General features: G+C 43.1%; 2 protein-coding genes across 9 annotated transcripts in view; one reads left to right on the plus strand and one right to left on the minus strand.

Annotated features, from left to right (window-relative positions):
* rnf41l (ring finger protein 41, like) overlaps window positions 1–11,205 on the plus strand; it is a 177,138-nt gene extending 165,933 nt beyond the window's left edge. For 5 of the 6 annotated variants that reach the window (XM_070894199.1, XM_070894230.1, XM_070894207.1 and 2 more), the window contains one exon: window positions 7,361–11,205. The gene's annotated coding sequence lies outside the window, so the exon portion shown is untranslated. Of the gene's footprint in view, window positions 1–6,896; window positions 7,141–7,360 lie in introns of those variants that run through there. The other variant, XM_070894213.1, reaches the window with a different exon arrangement.
* The window catches only part of virma (vir like m6A methyltransferase associated), a 166,271-nt gene continuing 156,107 nt past the window's right edge, over window positions 11,199–21,362 (minus strand). For 2 of the 3 annotated variants that reach the window (XM_070894144.1, XM_070894137.1), the window contains exons 24-26: window positions 16,518–16,580; window positions 15,939–16,073; window positions 11,199–11,583 (exon numbers count right to left, since the gene is read on the minus strand). In XM_070894144.1, coding sequence (XP_070750245.1) covers window positions 11,447–11,583; window positions 15,939–16,073; window positions 16,518–16,580 — 335 coding nt within the window. In that variant the 3' untranslated portion in view covers window positions 11,199–11,446. The remainder of the gene's footprint in view (window positions 11,584–15,938; window positions 16,074–16,517; window positions 16,581–21,362) is intronic. The other variant, XM_070894154.1, reaches the window with a different exon arrangement.

Here is a 21,362-nt window from a genome sequence, read left to right on the forward strand (position 1 = left end):
AGAGTGCTCAAAGTAGGAGAAACATTTGGGAAGGCGCCAAACACACACAGTCTCTTCACTGGGAGCACGCAGAAGCCAAGCGGTAGGAACGCACGACAACCCAAGCACCCCACACACTCTTCCCTCCGACCACAGTCAAGGTCCCGCATTGGGCTCATCAATCGCCTGTGAACTCCTATTCGTATGGAAGCAAGTCATCCTCGACTCCGAGGGACTGCCTAGGAAGAAATACATCTATACTATTCTCTTTAATCACTTCTTGTAGTAGCGAGTTCCATGTTCTCACCAGTCTTTGGGTAAAGAAGTTTCTTCTGACTTCCCTATTGGATTTCTTGGTGACCATCTTATATTGACGTTATGCTCTTCCCCACAAGTGGAAACTGTCATGTTTGTAACCTCACATAACTATAACCGTTATGTAACAACACTGTACACTGTATACACCTGAGAAATGCACACCTTGACCACAGGCGGTGAACTTGTGGGAGACAGTCCTCACCTGGTCATCCAGGTATATAAAGGGAAATCCCACACAGGGTCATCACTTCTTGGTCCTGTGAATAAAGGTACAGGTCACAGAGTGACCTTGTCTCCAGTATGTGCCTCGTGTTGATTTGCTGTAGTGTATAAGGACATAACATTTGGCGACGAGAAACGGGAATGAACGACTCAAGAGAATAGCCACTGGTAGCATGGAGGAACGGTACTGTGTTGGTGAGGACTGGGACGATTTCGTTGAGAGGCTCCAGCAGAGCTTGGTCATGAAGGACTGGCTGGGTACGGCAGCGGCTGACAAGCGAAGGGTGCATCTACTGATCCGCTGTGGACCCAAGACGTACGCGCTGATGAAAGTCCTGCTCACACCCAAGAAGCCGGCGGCCAAGACCTTCACGGAGCTCAGCAAACTGATCGGTGAGCACCTCAAACCGGCGCATGGTATACACATGGCCCGACACCAATTCTATACGCACCGACGTCGGGAAGGGCAGAGCATACCTTCCCGACGTTGGACCTTCGGCGCTTGGCCAGCCTCTAAGTTCACAGACGCCTGCAGGGGCGAGATGTTATGGGATTTCTTCATTGAGGGCATTAGTCATGCTGGGATTTTTAGGAAGCTAATTGAGACCAAGGACTTGACCTTGGAAGCAGCAGCATTGATGGCTCAAACCTTCATAGCGGGGGAGGAGGAAACCAAGATCATATACACGCGCAACTCTGCTCCCAACATGGCGATGGAGCAAGGAGTTAACATGGTAAACGCAACTCATAACCCCGCAGGCAGGCAAGGACAATTCGACACCAACCAGGCCGTAACAGACTCTAGGATGGACCCGCAACAGAGACAGCAGGTTGAACAGACATTTACACCTTCACAAGGGACAATATGTCCCGGGATAGGACCATTGACACCCACAAACAGAGTGTTCAAGAGTAATCAAAGAGACAAGCAGAGAGGAATGCCTGGTAACAGCTTTTGTTCACAACAATCTCAGCTCATGCTGGAGCTGCGGGGGCAAACATGCTGTGAAGATCTGCCGGTTTCAACAAATCATCTGCAGAAATTGTAACTTGAGTGGACATTTAGCCAGGATGTGCAGGAAGCTCCCAGCGAGGCTGGTTTATGAAGTGGATGAACCACAAGAGGGATCTATAAGGCAAGGGTATGCCTGGGATACAGCAATGGATGCTGAAGTTCAGCGGGTCCAGGTGGCAAACATCCACAGCTCATACACAAACACGCCACCTATGATGATGAGAGTATTGTTAAACGGCATCCCGGTACGCATGGAGCTGGACACAGGAGCCAGCCAGTCTCTTATAAGTGTCCAACAATTTGAGAAACTGTGGCCACTCAGCTAGCAGACCCAAACTAGAACGCATTGACACGCAATTACAGACGTACACCAAAGAGATCATCCCAGTGCTAGGCAGTGCAAGGTTGGTGGTCACACATAATGGATCTCAGAACCGGCTGCCACTCTCGATTGTCCCGGGAAATGGTCCCCCGCTTTTGGGGAGGAGCTGGCTAGCCGAGATGAACTGGAAATGGGGGGGATGCACACACCATTTCATCTGTGGAGCTAAGTTCATGCTCACAGGTCCTACTAAAGTTCGAGTCATTATTTCAACCCGGCGTCGGGACTTTCAAAGGCACCAAAGTAAGGATACGCATCACCCTGGGCGCCACACCAGTGCATCACAAAGCCAGAGCTGTGCCGTATGTGATGCAGGAGAAAATTGAGAGTGAGTTGGACAGGTTGCTAAGAAAAGGCGTAATTTCGCCCGTTGAATTCAGCGACTGGGCAAGCCCTATCGTCCCTATTCTAAAAACGGATGGCTCGGTCAAGATCTGTGGCGACTACAAGGCCACCATCAACCGAGTGTCCCTTCAGGACCAATACCCGCTTCTGAGAGCGGAGGATCTTTTTGCCACGCTGGCAGGCGGCAAGCTGTTCACCAAGTTGGACCTCACTTTGGCCTACATGACCCAGGAACTGGCCGAAGAATCCAAGCTACTGACCATCATCACCACGCACAAGGGGCTGTTTGTCTACAACAGGTATCCATTTGGCATTCGATCAGCGGCCGCTATCTTTCAGAGGAACATGGAAAGCCTGCTAAATTCCATCCCCGGAACAATCATATTTCAGGACGACATCCTTATCACGGGTCGAGACATGGAAGAACACCTTCACAACCTGGAGGAGGTGCTACGTCGACTGGATTGGGTAGGCCTACGACTAAAAAAGTCCAAGTGTGTGTTTTTGGCCCCAGAGGTCGAGTTTTTGGGCAGGAGGGTTGGCGCAGATGGGATCCGGCCCACCAAATCCAAAACGGAGGCGATCCATCGCGCGCCCAGGCCCGGCAACACATCAGAGTTGCGTTCATTTCTGGGACTATTGAACTATTTTGGGAACTTTCTACCGAACTTAAGTACATTGCTGGAGCCGCTACACATGCTCCTGCGTAAGGGTTGTGATTGGTTTTGGGGGGACTGTCAATTGGGCGTGGAACCTGCTTTGTTCTAATAAGTTATTGACCCTGTACGAAATTGGTTTTGACACGCGATGCATCATCCTATGGGGTTGGGTGCGTGATGCAGCAGAGTAATGATGAGGGCCAACTCCAACCTGTGGCTTATGCCTCCAGGTCGCTCTCCCAAGCAGAAAGGGGGTATGGGATGGTTGAAAAAGAAGCACTCGCATATGTCTACGGGGTGAAAAAGATGCACCGGTACCTTTTTGACAGAAGGTTCAAGTTAAAAACGGACCACAAGCCGTTAACATCCCTGTTGTCCGACAGCAAAGCTGTCAATGCCAATGCGTCAGCTCGCATACAGCGATGGGCTCTCACGCTGGCTGCGTATGACTACACCATACGGCATCGAAAATTGCGCTGACGCGCTCAGCAGGCTTCCACTGGCCACCACTGAGGGAGCAGCGGAGCAAAGCATGGAGATGGTCATGGCCGTCGATGCCTTTGACAGCGCAGGCTCCCCATCACAGCCCACCAGATCAAAATCTGGACAGAGATCCTCTCCTGTCTCTGATTAAGAAATGTGTCCTTACTGGGGATTGAGTGCCCGCACACAGAGCATGCCCTGAAGAGGTCAGACCATTTCACAGAGGGATGGATGAACTCTTCATCCAAGCTGACTGCCTACTATGGGGCAGCCGGGTAGGGAAGCATTCATCAGGGAACTCCACAGCGAGCACCCAGGCATTGTGCTTATGAAGGCCATTGCCCAGTCACATGTATGGTGGCCAGGAATTGATGCAGACCTGGAACACTGTTCCCAGGTGCACGACGTGTGCCCAGCTGGGCAATGCCCCCAGGGAGGTCCCACTCAGCCCGTGGCCCTGGCCCACCAAGCCGTGGTCACGTATTCACGTCGACTACTGGAGCCCGTTCATGGGAAAAATGTTCCTCATTGTTGTTGATGTGTACTCGAAATGGATCAAGTGCATCATATTGAATTCGTGCACGACATCCACCACAGTGGAGAGTCTGCGTGCGGTCTTCGCGACCCACAGCTTGCCAGACATCCTAGTTGGCGACAACGGCCCGTGTTTTACTAGCTATGAATTCCGGGAGTTCATGTCAGGTAATGGCATCAAACATGTCAGGACAGCGCCGTTCAAGCCGGCTTCCAATGGCCAGGCAGAACGTGTGGTTCAAATCATGAAGCAAGACATGCTCCGGATTCAAGGACCCTCCCCTTCACTACCGTCTATCGCGCCTCTTGCTGGCCTACAGGTCCCCACTGCACTCGCTCACGGGAGTCCCGCCAGCGGAACTACTCATGAAACATACACTAAAAACTCGGCTGTTCCTCATTCATCCAGTCTTGTCAGCCATTGTTGAGGGTAACCGCCAGTCCCAAAATGAGTGCCACGACCGTAACTCAAAGGGGAGATGGATAGAAATCGATGACCCTGTTTTTGTTCTTAATCACGCTGTAGGGCCCCAAGTGGCTCGAGGGTACTGTAATTGGTAAAGAGGGGAATAGGGTCATCGTGGTCATACTCAACAGATATACTGCAAGCATCTGGACCAAGTAAAAAAAAAGGTTCAGCATGGACACTGAGGAAAATCATGAGATGCTGCCCACAACGCTGCCAGTGAACGAGCAACAAGAACAGTCAGCGGTAGCCCGGACGAGCCGGAATCACCACAGGTGACAGCGACGCATGCCAAGGCTCAACAACCAGAGCCCCAACTGCGGCGCTCCACGAGAGACCGTCGACCGCCTGAAAGACTCAATCTTTGACCCAAAGATATTGGGGGGAGTTGATGTCATGTTTGTAACTTCACATAACTGTAACTTTTATCTAACAACACTGTATACACCTGAGAAATGCACACCTTGACCACAGGGGGTGAACTTGTGGGAGACATTCCTCACCTGGTCATCCAGGTATATAAAGGGAGGTCCCACGCAGGGTCATCACTTCTTGGTCCTGTGGATAAAGGTACAGGTCATAGAGTGACCTTGTCTCCAGTATGTGCCTCGTGTCGATTTGCTGTAGTGTGTAAGGACATAACAGAAACACTATCTCTCTCTCTCTATCTACTCTATCAAAACCTTTTATAATTTTAAAGACCTCAATTCGGTCACCCCTCAGCCTTTTTTCAAGAGAAAAGTGACCCAGACTGTTCATCCTTTCCTGATCTGTATACCCTCACATTCCTGGTAAACCATACTTGTAAATCTTCTCTACACCCTCTGCAATGCATTTAATATGATGCCAAGTGATTCATTCTGGAAAATAAAATTCCAGCATCCTCATGTTCGATACTACTTCAGTTCCCATAGCTAGTTCCAAGTATTCCACCAAATTCTTGGAACAAAGGAAATTATTCTGAGTTGCCCTCTGGCTACAGTCATACCTAGCACAAAGATAGATGGCTGTGGTTGTTGGTGGCCAATCGTCTCGGCCCTAGGACATCGCTGCGGAAGTTCCTCAGGGCAGTGTTCTAGGCCTAACTTCAGCTGCTTCATCAATGATCTTCCCTCCATCATAAGATCAGAAGTGGGGATGTTCACTGCGGATTGCAGTGTTCAGTTCCATTTGCAACTCCTCAGGTAATGAAGCAGTCCATGCCCACATACAGCAAGACCTGGACAATATTCAGGCTTGCGCTGTAGTGGCAAGTAACATCCACACTACGTAAATGCCAAGCAATGACCATCTCCAACAAGAGTCTAGCCACCTTCCTTTGACATTCAACATGATAACCATTGCCGAATCCCCCATCAACTTCCCAGGTATCGCTATTGACCAGAAATCTAACGACCAACTACATAAATAATTTGCAAACTAGAGCAGTTCAGAGGCTGGGTATTCTGCGGCAAGTGGCTCACTTCCTGACTCGTCAGTCTTTCAACCAGCTACAAGTCAGGATTGTGATAGAATACTCTCCACTTGCCTGGATGAGTGCAGCTCCAACAACACTCAATAAGCTCGACATCATCCAAGACAAAGCATGCTTAATTCGTGTACCATCTACAAGATGCATTGCAGCAACTCACCAAGGCTTTTTCGAAAGCATCTCCCAAACGCGCAACCTCTACCACCTAGGACAAGGGCAGCAGGCACACCACCTTCAAGTCAAACACCATACCGACTTGGAAATATATTGCTGTTCCTTCATCGTTGCTGGGTCAAAATCCTGGAACTCCCTCGCTAAAAGCACTGTAGGAGTTCCTTCACCTCACAGACTGTTGCAGTTCAAGGAGGCAGCTTACCACCATCTTCAAGGGCAATTAGGGATGGAAAATTAACGCTGGCCTTGCGAGCGACACCCACATCCCATGAATGAATGAACAAAAATGTTGATGTTTGTAATCTGGAGGTCTTTACAGATCCCAGAGGTTCCAGTTGCAATTTCACTGGTTTATAAAAAAAACCCATCATGTTATAGTACGTACAGTGAGCAACACTACTTTTCCCATTAAAGTTCTAATAAACCATTTGTCTCTATGTGGATAGATGTGATAATGCTAAACCCTTAAGAGGTTACCGTACCGGTTTAGAATTAGGTGAAGTTGATATAAACCCAAAGAGAAGGTCCTGGCCTTAATGCTTAATTACTTTGTGAAAGTGCTACTGATTGTGGTAGATGTGACCTCTTCAATTACTCATCCTGGGGTTTTTAGAATGTTATTAAACCAAGTGCACAGAGGAATTATTTTCCTCCCTATCTGTGGCCAATAAAAATGACCTTTCCATTTAAATGGGATAGTTGTGCTGCCAGAGGTGTCACTAGAAATCACTTCAGTGATGCCTACCTTGTTTTTATTTATTGGTTTACTGCCAATGTGGAAAACTTGCAATGCAGATGAAACATTCGACTACATCCATGCACTGTTTTGCTATTGTCTTTAAAATTAGGATGTGGTTACATGGAGACAAATTGGAAGTGTGAAATAAGATGTTGCTGCATCAGACCAGTGTACAGTCTACCATCAACAGATCCAGATATCTGGGTTGAGCACAATAAATGTGTGCTTGAATACACATCACATCCAAGTAAAGGTATTCGTTTAATGAAAGGTGACATAAATGATAAAGATCAGGTAATCAAGACGACAGAAAAGCCACAAGATGAAATCTGAAGCCTAACTCCACTATCCCTCTTATACCATCTAATATATATTCTTCCACCAAATGGTGACACACCCTCTTTAACATATCCAATTTAAATTAATTATATAAAATGGGGATGCTGAATCCTTCAGGAATTACCATATTAGATAGGTACTCTTCCAGACAATTAAAAATTTTTTTACACCTGCAACATAAAGTTTAAAGTACAATTTTTTAAATGCTGGTTTCTTCTCCAATTCCTTCCTCAGAAACTCTCATTTCCAAGTCATTCTCTGCTGAATTTCTCAGAAGATCTCATTTCAAGTATTTCTGCTGGAATTCTATAAAAGAATACCAAATTCGGGGTGATGCTGTGGAACATTGTTCAAAGTTTTTATATTAGCCAGAAGATGGACATTGTTACTTCGCAACAACTTCTACTGCCTGTTAAACATCTTCCACAACTGGATTAGAAACAATGCAAGCAACAATCACTGATTATATCAGTGTCTATCAATGGATTAGGTCAACTATTGTGTTTGCACTTGAACCATGCAGGTCTTGAGGTACTTATTCTTCCTACGGCAAAAAAAATCATGTTAAAGAAACCGGCCAACACATCAAAACTAAAAAAGCGGTACAATATATTTGTTGGTGTTTAAAATAGACAGTTATGCCAATCCCTGCATTGACCTTCCTCCCACTGACACTGAATCAGACAGAGTGCAACAAGTCTAGGCATGAAGTCTGTTTTTAAAGGCAAAAGTGCCTTAACTACATGAGTTGATGTCACTTTGTAATTTTTTTCTCGTTAGAGTAGCCTATCTTTGACGATATTATGGGTACAACTTAAATAATGTATTTGTATCCAAGAGTTATATAAGTCACAGGTTTGTAATTAGGCAATAAATGAAGTGTTAAATATATTGAGTTTTAAACCCCACTAGAGATGGAGAAAAGTGAATATCCTTGTGTTAATTATTTCAATTAGACTGTGGCAAATGTGTGTGTGTGTGTGTGTGTGTGGAGTTTCAGCAGAACCCCTGGAGAAACAATATACACAGCTAAAAATATCCGCTTATGCTGTTTCTTCTACTAAAGTTACAATGGTGGAATGGAAGACCCCCTTCCTCCAGAAATTTGCCCCCAGGCTTTCTATTCTTCAAATAATATTCATCTCAGACACTTAAAGGAATTTAGTCTAGCTTGATGGGTGCTGGGGAAACAGTGTGCTGAGAACACATAAATGTTGCTATGATGTGATGTGCAGATGGTCTGCTGCTCCAGTACCATACATTCCCAGCCTCTGCATTTGTGCCAGTTCATTGTTACCTAAAGCTAAAATAAGCTACTCAATAGTAGCCCCCCCCCCACACACACAATTATACCCTTCGAGTGAGATATACATGGAACTATGGTATGTGGACAATACACATCATTCACAGAATGAAGTAAACCAATGATGTAGATGATCTATCTTCAACCCTTATTCTTTATTCATGATAGAAGCAGAACGGGTAAGAAATAGGAGTCATAACGGAGACTGATCTGTAAAGATAAGGAAATTGATTGTGGTAAAGTCTAAGCAGTAATACTAAGTAAATGTGAGGATTTCTCAATGTAATGTGAGAGGAGCAAAACCAGTTTCTATGGACTGGAGGGTAGCTAACGTAAAACCACTTTTTAAAAAAAAAAGGAGAGAAAACAGGTTAGCCTGACATCGATAATGGGGATAATGTTGGAATCAATTATTAAAGATGAAATAGCAGCGCATTTGGAAAGCAATGACAGGATCGGTCCAAGTCAGCATGGATTTATGAAAGGGAAATCATGCTCGACAAATCTTCTAGAATTTTTGAGGATGCAGATACAGTGGATAAATGTGAGGTTATCCACTTTGGTGGCAAAAACAGGAAGACAGAATATTATCTGACAGATTAGGAAAAGGGGAGGTGCAACGAGACCTGGGTGTCATGGTACATCAGTCATTGAAGTTTGGCATGCAGGTACAGCAGGTGGTGAAGGCGGCAAATGGCATGTTGGCCTTCATAGCTAGAGGATCTGAGTATAGGAGCAGGGAGGTCTTACTGCAGTTGCACAGAGCCTTGATGAGGCCACACCTGGAATATTGTGTTCAGTTTTGGTCCCCTAATCTGAGGAAGAACGTTTTTGCTATTGAGGGAGTACAGCGAAGGTTCACCAGATTGATTCCCGGGATGGCAGGACTGACATATGAGGAGAGACTGGATCAACTGGGCTTGTATCCACTGGAGTTTAGAAGAATGAGAGGGGATCTCATAGAAACATAAAATTCTGACGGGATTGGACAGGTTAGAGGCAGGAAGAATGTTCCCGTTGCTGGGGAGTTCCAGAACCAGGGGTCACAGTCTAAGAATAAGGGGTAAGCCATTTAGGACTGAGATGAGGAGAAACTTCTTCACTCAGAGTGGTTAACCTGTGGAATTCTCTACCGCAGAAAGTTGTTGAGGCCAGTTTGTTAGATATATTCAAAAGGGAGTTAGATATGGCCCTTATGGCCAAAAGGGATCAAGGGGTATGGAGAGAAAGTAGGAAAAGGGTACTGAGGTTGAATGATCAGCCATGATCTTATTGAATGGCGGTGCAGACTCGAATGGCCAAATGGCGTGCTCATGCACCTAATTTCTATGATCAGCAAACATTTAGCATCTCCCAGATGGAGCTGGCAGCCATTGCTATAGTTGAACCAGCCAGAGCAGATAGCATTGATGATGGAGGCCGGCTGCCTATAACTTGTACCCTTTCATTGACCTCAAGCAATTCCTTTCAAGCAGCGTAGCAACTTTAGACTACATGGTGCTGCCAATCATCTGCTACTGGATAGCCTTTCATTGCTATTCTAGCTTCCAATACATTTAAAGGACTAATAGCATTCTGTAACAAGTACTGAAACTGAAAAACTATTCATTAAAAAGTATAGACCTTTCCTGGCAATACTAGCTTGTCCCTTAAAAGACGTAGCATTAAAGCAGCAGCTCTGGGAACAGTCTTCTGCTGAACCAGAGCAGAAAATCGTGTCTGACAGTCATCTGCATGTGATTTATATTGCTCTGTCCTCTTCAGGCAGTCAGGTTCAACCACCTGAAAATCCTGCTGCATTGTAATCCAGGCACATAATGGGGGTGGGGAAAAGGATTAATGTCCATTTTTCCAGAGCTTATCTGATTTTTAGGTGCTATACCTAGGTAAATTATCCCTTGCAGCCTTTCTTTACTCTGTCCTGAAAATAACAGCATAGTATTTTCTACACTGTTGCCAACTGGTGATAATGCCGCAACATCCTCATAAACCTAAACATAAAACACAAATATCCAGATTAGCTGTACAAAATACCAAAATGATGGTCTAATGTATGACTAACTTATTTCTGTAGGGGAGCAGGAGAATGCCATAAAATTTGGGGACACGAGTTTTGACATGAGAAACAAAGAATCCTTTAACTGGGGAATATTAAACTGGCACAAATGAGGCAGGTCTTGGATGCTTGAAACAAAGCAAGAGTAGGACACCAGGGGTAGCACCACCTATCTACAATGTAACATTTTTCTATTGCTAGTCTGGAGGATGCGGAAAGAAGAATGCAAAGTCTAACATATTCGTTATATCTGTAATTTTATGTTCAGCTGGTCTAATGTTTAAATTACCAGTGCATCTCCAGGTTTCTGGGTTAAAAACCTGCAAAAAGGTGGCATTTACTTGATTTTATGCTATTTGGTTTTAAGAAGATAGTTCCTCATTGATATTTGTAGGATTAAAAAGTGTGGGTATGGGTTCCAGATCTGTTCAGTCACCTATAATCTTAAGCATTTTCTTTTGCTGTAAATGCATTTTACAAGTCTGAACTGCTCTGTCATTTTGTCTCCAATAAAATTGAGGAAACCAGAATGGATAGATTCTGAGAATGCAGGACTGTAATGTCTGAGGATCAGTATATACCTTTAAGGCACAATGTGATTGAGCGGAAGATGGCATACTGCCATGATGTCTTGATGAAATTTTGGATGTCACCTCTTTCATTCAGTTAATGATTTAATCAATTATGAAAATTAAATCAAAAAAACACTTGCCTTTTTTGATGATCGGTTTTATTAAAATTTCAATACTGCTATAAAAGGACAACATCTTCCAAATTTCTTCAACGAAAATATCCGCTTTTCTTGAAACTAAATCTCACTACCAGAAATTACTGGAGTCAAATATTGGTCCTTCAGTGCCACAAACTCCACTACTGAATCTCTCTCACACTTCATCGTTTTGAGGGGGAAAAAAAACATTTACTTGTTCACAGATAAAGAAATCGTGCAAAAAATTTCCATTCAGCGGGTAAAGGATCGCACGTGTCTACCCCTTCCGCTACTTCCTCCACTAAACTTTCCTCTCGAGCCGCCTCCTCCCCATGATGGTCCTGCTCCTCGACCCCTTGATGTACGATCACGGGGACTCTGACGGTATCCTAAAAAACAAAACACCAGCAAAATATGTCAATTTTTGATTGTAAAGCAGGGATAATTATTTAAATAGTGTAGGGAGTAGAACGACTTCGGCTACAAAAGCAAATCACAGGGTCTAATTTGCAACATTCCCCAGGTGTAAAAAAAACAAAAAAGGGTTTACTAATTTAACTCGGCATACATTATAACACAATATTCTGAAGAATCCTACTTTCCAGTGAAGTTGATTGAGGATTATATAACCCTTAACCCTATTGTAACTATGGATTTATACTATGTACTCCAGGTTGTCTCATTCTACCCTCAAAAAATATCCATCTGGGATAGAAATATGAACATTCCAGTCAAAGCATATCTTCACTGATATGAGTATTGCTCTTTCTGGTCACTTTCCCTCTTCCAGGGAGTGTAAAATACTATCAAACAAGAGATCAGTTGAAATGAAGACCAACAGGCACCAAGTTTAAATGATGGATTCACTCTGACTTCTAATTAAGAAGTCTGGTGGTGTAGTATCACAAAATAGTGCCTAGCAACTAGTTATCCAATGGTGGGATGGCAGGGACAGAAACTTTCAGAACTGAACAGGCAGCTTTAGTCCTACTAAAAAGTTGTATTTTGCAAGCATTGCATTGATAGATGCACCAATGCAGTGCTTGCAAAATACAACTTTTTAGTTGATATATAAATAAAACTGGAGGTTGCCTAGGGTGAAGAGAGAGAACATTGGTTCTAACTGCTCTTTTTCATTGCAGTTTTACCAGTTTTTACTTCCATTGGTATGGTTCACATACAGGTCCAGCAGTGCTTTCCTGTGACATCCATACTAGTTCAGATACAACTGATAATCTTTGATCGCTAAGTAGAACTACACAGACATTTACAAGTAAATCATTAAACACTTTTAGATTTACACATGCAGAATAGGCCAGTAATTGTTGTCCTGTGCTTTTACCTCATGTTAAAATATTTTATCACTTGATGCTCTCCACTCAATATTTTAGTGGTGCGTCATCATCCATTTGGTAATTATTGTTACTCTTCCAAACAAATCATAGTCTCCTTTGCTTACTACTTGCTAGACATTTCAGTAAGAAATATGTCAGTATTTGAAGGTGTTTGTTGGCGGTCCATCATCCCAGCCCCAGGACATCGCTGCAGGAGTTTCTCAGGGCAGTGTCCTAGGCCCAACCATCTTCAGCTGTTTTATCAATGACCTCCCTCCATCATAAGATCAGAAGTGGGGATGTTCGCTGATGATTGCAGTGTTCAGTTTCATTCACAACTCCTCAGAAATTAAAGCAGTTCCGGCGAGCATGCAGCAAGACCTAGACGACATCTAGGCTTGGGCTGATAAGTGGCAAGTAACATTCGCGCCTCACGTGCCATGCAATGACCATCTCCAACAAGTGAGGGTCTAATCACCTCCCTTTGATATTCGACAGCATTACCATCACTGAATCACCACCATCAACATCCTGGGGGTCACCACTGATTGACCAGAAACTTAACTGGACCAGCCAAATAAATAACCATGGCAACAAGAGAAGGTCAGAGGCTGGGTAAACGAGCAAGAAATATAAAAACAGATAGTAAGAGCTTCTACAGGTATATAAAAAGGAAGAGAGTAGCTAAAGTAAATGTTGGTCCCTTAGAGGATGAGACTGGGGAATTAATAATGGGAAACAAGGGAAATGGCAGAAACTTTGAACAAATATTTTGTATCGGTCTTCACGGTAGAAGACACTAAAAGCATCCCAATTATAATAAATAATCAAAGGGCTATACGGAGGGGGGAATTTAAAACAATCACTATCACGAGAGAAAAAGTCTAAGGCAAACTAATGGGACTAAAGGTGGACCTGATGGCCTGCATCCTAGGGTCTTAAAAGAAGTGGCCGCAGAGATATTGGATGCATTGGTTGTAATCTATCAAAATTCCCTGGATTCTGGAAAGGTTCCAACGGGTTGGAAAACTGAAAATGTAACACCCCTATTCAAGAAAGGAGGGAGACAGAAAGCAGGAAACTATAGACCAGTTAGCCTAATATCTGTCATTGGGAAAATACGGGAGTCCATTATTACGGAAGTAGTAGCAAGACATTTAGAAAATCATAATAAAACCATGTTGACCCTGCTTGATTGTATGAAAGGAAAATCATGTTTGAAAAATTTGCTAGAGTTCTTTGAGGATGTATGAGCAGAGTAGATAAGGAGGAACCAGTGGATGTGGTGTATTTAGATTTCCAGAAGGCATTCAATAAGGTGCCACATAAAAGGTTACCACACAAGATAAGAACTCACGGGGTTGAGGTAATATATTAGCATGGATAGAGGATTGGCTAACTAACAGAAGAGAGTCCAGATAAATGGGTCATTTTCAGGTTGGCAAACTGTAACTAGCGGGGTGCCACAGGGATCAGTGCTGGGGCCTCAACTATATACAATCTACATTAATGACATGGATGAAGGGACCGAGTGTAAGAAAAACAAATTTGCTGATGATACAAAGATAGGTGGGAAAGTTGTCAACAGGACACAAAGAATCTGCAAAGGGATATAGATAGGTTATAAAACAGAAATGCTGGAAATCTCAGTGGGTGAGGCAGCATCCGTGGAGGGAAACGAGTTAACGCTTCTGGTCGATGACTGTCAGTTTTTTAAAATTTCAAATTCCAGCAGCCGCAGTATTTTGCTTTTGTATAAGGTTAAGTGAGTGAGCAAACATTTGGCAGATGGAGTATAATTTGGGAAAATGTGAGGTTATCCACTTTGGTAGGAAGAAAAGAAAAGCATAATATTATTTAAACGGAGAGAGAATGCATCCAATATCTCTGCGGTACAGAGGGATCCGAGTGTCCTCGTGCATGAAACACAAAAAGTTAGCATGGAGGTACTGCAAGTGATTAGGAAGGCAAATGGAATGTTGGCCTTTATCACAAAGGGATGGAGTATTAAAGTAGGGAAGTCTTGCTACAACTGTACAGGGCGTTGGTGACCACATCTGGAGTATTACGTACAGTTTTGGTTTCCTTATTTAAGGAGGGATATATAATTGCATTGGAGGCAGTTCAGAGAAGGTTCACTCGGTTGATTCCTGGGATGAAGGTGTTGTCATATGAGGAAAGGTTAAGCAGGTTGGGCCTGTACTCATTGGAGTTTAGAAGAATGAGAGGTGATGTTATTGAAACGTACAAAATTCTGAGGGGGGCTGGACAGGGTAGATGCAGAGAGGATGTTTCCCCTCATGGAGGAATCTAGAACTAGGGAGCATAGTTTCAGAATAAGGGATCGCATATTCAAAACGGAGATGAGGAAGAATTTCTTCTCTCAGAGGGTCATGAATTTTTGGAATTCTCTTTCGTAGAGAGCTGTTGAGGCTAGGTCATTGAATATATTTAAGGTAGAGATAGACAGATTTTTGAACGATAAGAGGAGTCAAGGGTTATGGGGAGCAGAGCGGAGATGGAAAGTGGAGTTGAGGCCAAGAGCAGATTAGCCATGATCTTATTGAATGGTGGAGCAGGCTCAAGGGACCAAATGGCCTACCCCTGCTCCTATTTCTTAAGTTCTTATGTTATCCTGCAGCAAGTATCTCACCTCCTGACTCCCCAAAGCCTTTCCAACATCTACAAGACAAGTCAGGAGTGTGATGGAATACTCTCCACTTGCCTGGATGAGTGCAGCTCCTACAACACTAAAGATGCTCAACACTATCCAGGACAAAGCAGTCTGCTTGATTGGCACCCCCTCCATCACCGGCAGTATGTACCATCGACAAGATGCACTGCAACAACTCGCCAAGGCTTATTTGGCAGCACCTCCTAAACCTGTGACCTCTACCACCTAGAAGGACAAGGGCAGCAAGCGCATGGGAGCACCATCACCTGCAAGTTCCCCTCTAAGTTTCACACCATCCTGACTTGGAAATATATCTCTATTCCTTCATTGTCGAGAGATCAAAATCCTGGAACTCACTCCCTAACAGCACTGTGGGAATAACTTCACCACACAGACTGCAACGGTTCAACAAAGCAGCTCACCACGACCTTCTCAAGGACAATCAGGGATGGGCAATAAATGCTGGCCTTGCCAGCGACACTCACATCCCGGAACAAATGTTAAATAAAAAATTGCTGATTGCATTTGTTGTAAAACAAAAGGCACCAAACCTCTGCTGAGCAAAAGGTGCCCAACTTGAAATCTTGGTTTGTGTGCCTTCCCCATCAGATTCTTGTTCCTTAATCTATCCATGTTAAAAAAAAATATAATATCTATATATATATTTATTTTAAAGTAAGCAGTCGGGACTTGTATGTGCAGAACTGCAATTTAATTTTCACTACTGCAGCCTTACCTGCTGAAGGCTGTCTTGATGGTGGACCTTTATTAAAATTGCTCTGACCACCTCGATTTTCGCTGTATGTACCGCGGGGGCTATTCTGGGCACTCCAGCTTGAGCCACGTCCTCCTTCACGACGGCTGTAATTCCCTACAGTAAAAATAACTTTCTTCAAAAAGCACTCTAGAAATAACTATTACACACATAATGCATTAGAAAAATAGACACAAATTACAGCTGAAAAGAGTTGCCTCAATCTCTAATGTACTTAAATAGTTTGCAATGAATATACCTTCACCATGCAATCATTAAACACAGACATAGCAGAGCTTCCCAAGGAGTGGGGAAATGGCACATGTTTAGAAGGTCAAAAAAGCCACAAGAAGACAAACAGCTATGCACAGAGGAGTGGGAGAATGATTTACAAGCCAAACCATAGCATGCTTCCCACTACTATCCTGGGTAAGTAGAGCTGCAGTGGGCATCCTTCCCAACAGGAGGATGCCATCTTTTCTGTTGCATATATACTTGACTTTTGTTAACAGTTAAATACTGTGCAAACAGATATAAATATGAAATGTAGTATTGTAGTACCCCATTCATCCAGACTGTTTGCTGCATAAAAAGGGCTTGAAATACCACCGCACAAATGAAATTCTGTAGAAATGAAAGGGACTTTAAAAAAATTGTTTATTCATCAGAAAGCACAATTGTGATACTGTTAAAATTAAATTCACAAAATAATCTGCAGATTAAACATTTTAGCTGCAGTGAAAATTATTTTTGCAGCAAGGTGGCCAGTTTTCATTCTTACATTTTACAGCCAAATGCATGAGATTTAAAATGTATCTGTAGCTGACTGGAGACTTGGAATTAGTTTATTTATGAGTGTTCACATGTTGTAATGTTGCATGGAATGTTGTCAGTAGAATAACTGGAAGTGGCATTGAATGATATAGTTTCATCTATGCATATGCAATATATTTTTTGAATTTTGACAAAATGAAATTATCGTCGCTCACATTGTGTTAATCCTTTCAACATCTTGAATGTACATCTACATTAGTCATTTTATGAATAGGTGAAATTTAAACTCGGAAAATGAGAATTAGAAATCTTAAAATATGCCAGTCCTTGACCAGCGATACAACTTGAATAACAAATGAAACTGTTGTTAAAAAACACAGCAAATAAAAGGTACTGTGTATACTTAAAGCTCGACAACTTTGCAATAATATTATTTAATACATCCACTTGCCTAAATAATAGCAAGAATATTTACAATTTGTTTCCAATTTCCTCCCTTTCTCTTACGACACCAAGTGTTAGGGTTCTAATTCTATGGGCACTAGCAACCCACCATTAACTCGTCTAAGTGGCCACCTTCCAGTATGTGCCTAGAATGAGAGTGTCAAAAGCCTGTTTGACTACAAGAGACATCATAGCCAAGCCTGGTCTTGTTCTCAACTGATGTCTGCGCATATTTATGATCCAGCAGAGATCACTGGAAAGCAGTGGCTGATTTTTATCCCCTCTCTTTAGCTCAGAGGCATTCAAGTCACTTCTAGTGCCCACTATAATTATCTCAATCAGCACATGCTCAGGAATTAAATCCAGAATTTTGTGGTCTTTATAATAATGGCTTTACTCACAAGGCTATTAGCAGAGCTCCAGGTACTTAAAATATAAATACAGTATAAAATATTAAGTGTATTTGTTTGGCTCAGTTGGCAACACTTAATATTAAGTTCTCGCTCACTTTTAGGAATGGAGGTGCTCCAGCTGACGTAAAGCCATTGTTGGACTATTTTTGGAGTGCGACAGGAAACAGTTTTAGAAAACAAGCTACTAGGTAAAGAATGGGTAATAATCATGTGTCAGCATTCTGAAACTAAGTGGAAGAAACCAGCTTTCAAGAAATGAATTAATTCAGCTAATTCAAAGTGGTTAATAATTCATGCAGTAAGGGAGCGGGGTGGATGCTGTTGCATGATGGAGTATTCAGAAGCAAGTGAAAGCTAGTTGAAAAACACGAGATGGGATATTTGGGTGTAGATAATTCTATGATATAAATAAATGCTGAATATTTGAATTATACTCTCGATCATTTTCTTAGAGTCAAGTGAGGATGGTGAATGGGAAATTGTATTCGGAAAAAATGCAGTATCAAAATGCATGTTATGAGAAATATAACTTCACAACTTGGTTTTAATGGCTAAACATGAAGGTAAATGTTACTGGACAAAACCAGTAATTTTAGGGATATGGGAGGGAAGATAAACCAATCACATACAGAAGTAAATTGAGTGATACCAAAATAAATGATTCACTTTAGGCACAATATTCCTCATTACTAAGATGAGAACATTATTTTCTTCATTAGCCTTCATCTACATAATACTTTCCAAATAGTATACATTAAGAGGGGGCTGGTCTCTGGCAGAGACGAGCATAACTCAAGCTGTACTCATCAACTTTGTGGCCAATTACAGGAAATTGAAGCTTACACATGCAACTAGTCTCTAACACAACTTTTAACTTTTAGAATCTAGAATGAATACTCTGCTGTAAGTTAGTGGATTTATTCAATGAGACCATTTCTGCTGAAGGTCAACATTTTGGATAGATTTGCCAATGATGAACTCTGCAGATATATATGGAACCTACATGAATTTCGTATGCAAATGTAATTCATTCACCACTCTGAGTACTGCCTTTTCCTCATGCACCTTGAGCCTGTGTTGTATTTGTATGACATTGTGCCTGTTCTGTTTGTTGACATATGTTCTTATAAAAGCACAAAGACAGACCAGGAGTAGGCCATACGGCTGCCCCCTCGAGCCTGCTTCGCCATTCAATAAGATCATGGTTGATCTGATCTTTGTCTCTACTCCACTTTCCTGCCTGTTTCCCATAATCTTTGACTCTGCTATAGTTCAAGAATCTATCTTTCTCAGCCTTGAATATATTCAATGACTCAGCTTCCACAGTTCTCTAGCGTAGAGAATTCCAAAGATTCACAACCCTCAGAGAAGAAATTCCTCATCTCTGTCTTAAATGGGTGACCCCTTATTCTGAAACTATGCCCCCTAATTCTAGATTCCCCCACGAGGGAAAACATCCTCTCAGCATATCCCCTGTCAAGCCCCCTCAGAATCTTTTTTGTTTCAATAAGATCACCTCTCATTCTTCTAAACACCAATGAGTACAGGCCCAACCTGCTCAACCTTTCCTCAAAGGACAAGTCCTTCATCCCAGGAATCAACCTCGTGCACCTTTTCTGAACTGCCTCCAATGCAAGTATATCCCTCCTTAAATAAGACTAAAACCGTACCCAGTACTCTAGGTGTAGCAAGACTTCCCTACTTATATACTCCATCCCCCTTGCAATAAAGGCCAACATTCCATTTGTCTTCCTAATTACTTGCTGTACTTGCATACTAATTTTGTGTTTCATTTACGAGGACTCTCAGATCCATCTGTACCTCAGCATTTTGTAGTCTTTCTCCATTTAAATAATATTTTGCTTCTCTATTCTTCCTACCAAAGTTATACCAAATTATAACCTCACATTTTCCCACATTATACTCCATCTGCCAAATTTTTGCCCACCCACTTAACCTATCTATATCGCTTTGCATACTTTTTTATGTCCTCCTCACAACTTGCTTTCCCACCTATCTTTGCATAGTCAGCAAATTTGGCTACAATACATTCAGTCCCTTCATCCAAGTAATTAATACAGATTGTAAATAGTTGAGGCCCCAACACTGATCCCTGTGACACCAGACTTGTCACAGTTTGCCAATCTGAAAATGACCCATTTAATCTCTGTTTTCTGTTAGTTAGCCAATCATCTATCCATGCTAATATATTACCCCCAACACCATGTAGTAACCTTTTATGTGGCACCTTATCGAATGACTTTTGGAAATCCAAATACACTACATCTACTGGTTCCCCTGTATCCAAACTGCTCGTTACATCCTCAAAGAACTCTTAATAAATTTGTCAAACACGATTTCCCTTTGATTATGAACACATTTGACGGACAACTGGTTTTGCCATTCACCGCCAGATCTGGCTGGACCACATAAAGCATTATCGGATCCTGCTGTTGTCTGCAAAAACTGCTCACTATTCCAAAGATAACACCCGACTACTATTGTCGACTGCTAACCGTCTTCTTAAACCCCTCTCCCGTTTCCATCACACTCACCAACAAGTGTGAGGAGCTCATGGACTTCTTTGTCTCACAGATTGAGACCATCCGATCAACTGCCTCTGTGGGTTTCCATCGGGCCAAACTTCCTGAGTCTTCCCCCTACCCTAGCCCTAAACTCGCATTTTTCTTTAGTTTCTCTCTGATCTCCCCTCTTGACCTCTCCACACTATCTTGTCCATGAGACCCACTTCCTGCTTCCTTGACCCTATTCCTACTAAACTACTGACCATCCAACTTCCTGTTTTAGCTCCGTTAGCCAACATCGTTAACGGCTCTCTCGCCTCAGGTACTGCCCCCTTCTCCTTCAAATCTGCGGTCATCACCCCTCTCAAAAAAACCAACCCTTGACCCCACTGTGCTTGCTAACTACTATCCCATCTCCAACCGCCCTTTCCTCTCCAAAGTCCTTGAACGTGTTGACGCCTCCCAAATCCAATTTTCCCAGAACTCCATGTTTGAATCCCTTCAATCTGGTTTTCGCCCCTGCCACAGTACTGAAACGGCTCTCTTCAAAGTCACAAATGACATCCTCTGTGACTGTGACAAAGGTAAACTATCCCTCCTCGTCCTCCTGGACCTGTCTGCAGCCATTGACACAGTTGACCACTCCATCCTCCTACAATGCCTCACCACCATAAGAACACAAGAAATAGGAGCAGGAGTAGGCCATTTGGCCTCTCGAGCCTGCTCCGCCATTGTCCAGTTGGGTGGGACTGCACTCGCCTGGTTCCATTCTTATCTATCTAATCGTAACCAGAAATCTCCTGCAATGGCTTCTCTTCCCACTCCCGCATCATTACCTCTGGGGTAAAAGGGGTCAGAGGGTCTAGTAGGAAGGAGGAACTGAGGGAAATCCTTATTAGTCAGGAAATTGTGTTGGGAAAATTGATGGGACTGAGGGCCGATAAATCCCCAGGGCCTGATGGACTGCATCCCAGAGTACTTAAGGAGGTGGCCTTGGAAATAGTGGATGCATTGACAGTCATTTTCCAACATTCCATAGACTCTGGATCAGTTCCTATGGAGTGGAGGGTAGCCAATGGAACCCCACTTTTTAAAAAAGGAGGGAGAGAAAACACGTAATTATAGACCGGTCAGCCTGACATCGGTAGTGGGTAAAATGATGAAATCAATTATTAAGGATGTCATAGCAGCGCATTTGGAAAGAGGTGACATGATAGGTCCAAGTCAGCATGGATTTGTGAAAGGGAAAT

This window comes from Pristiophorus japonicus, chromosome 1 (assembly GCF_044704955.1).
Source record: "Pristiophorus japonicus isolate sPriJap1 chromosome 1, sPriJap1.hap1, whole genome shotgun sequence".
Taxonomy (NCBI): Eukaryota; Metazoa; Chordata; class Chondrichthyes; family Pristiophoridae; genus Pristiophorus; species Pristiophorus japonicus.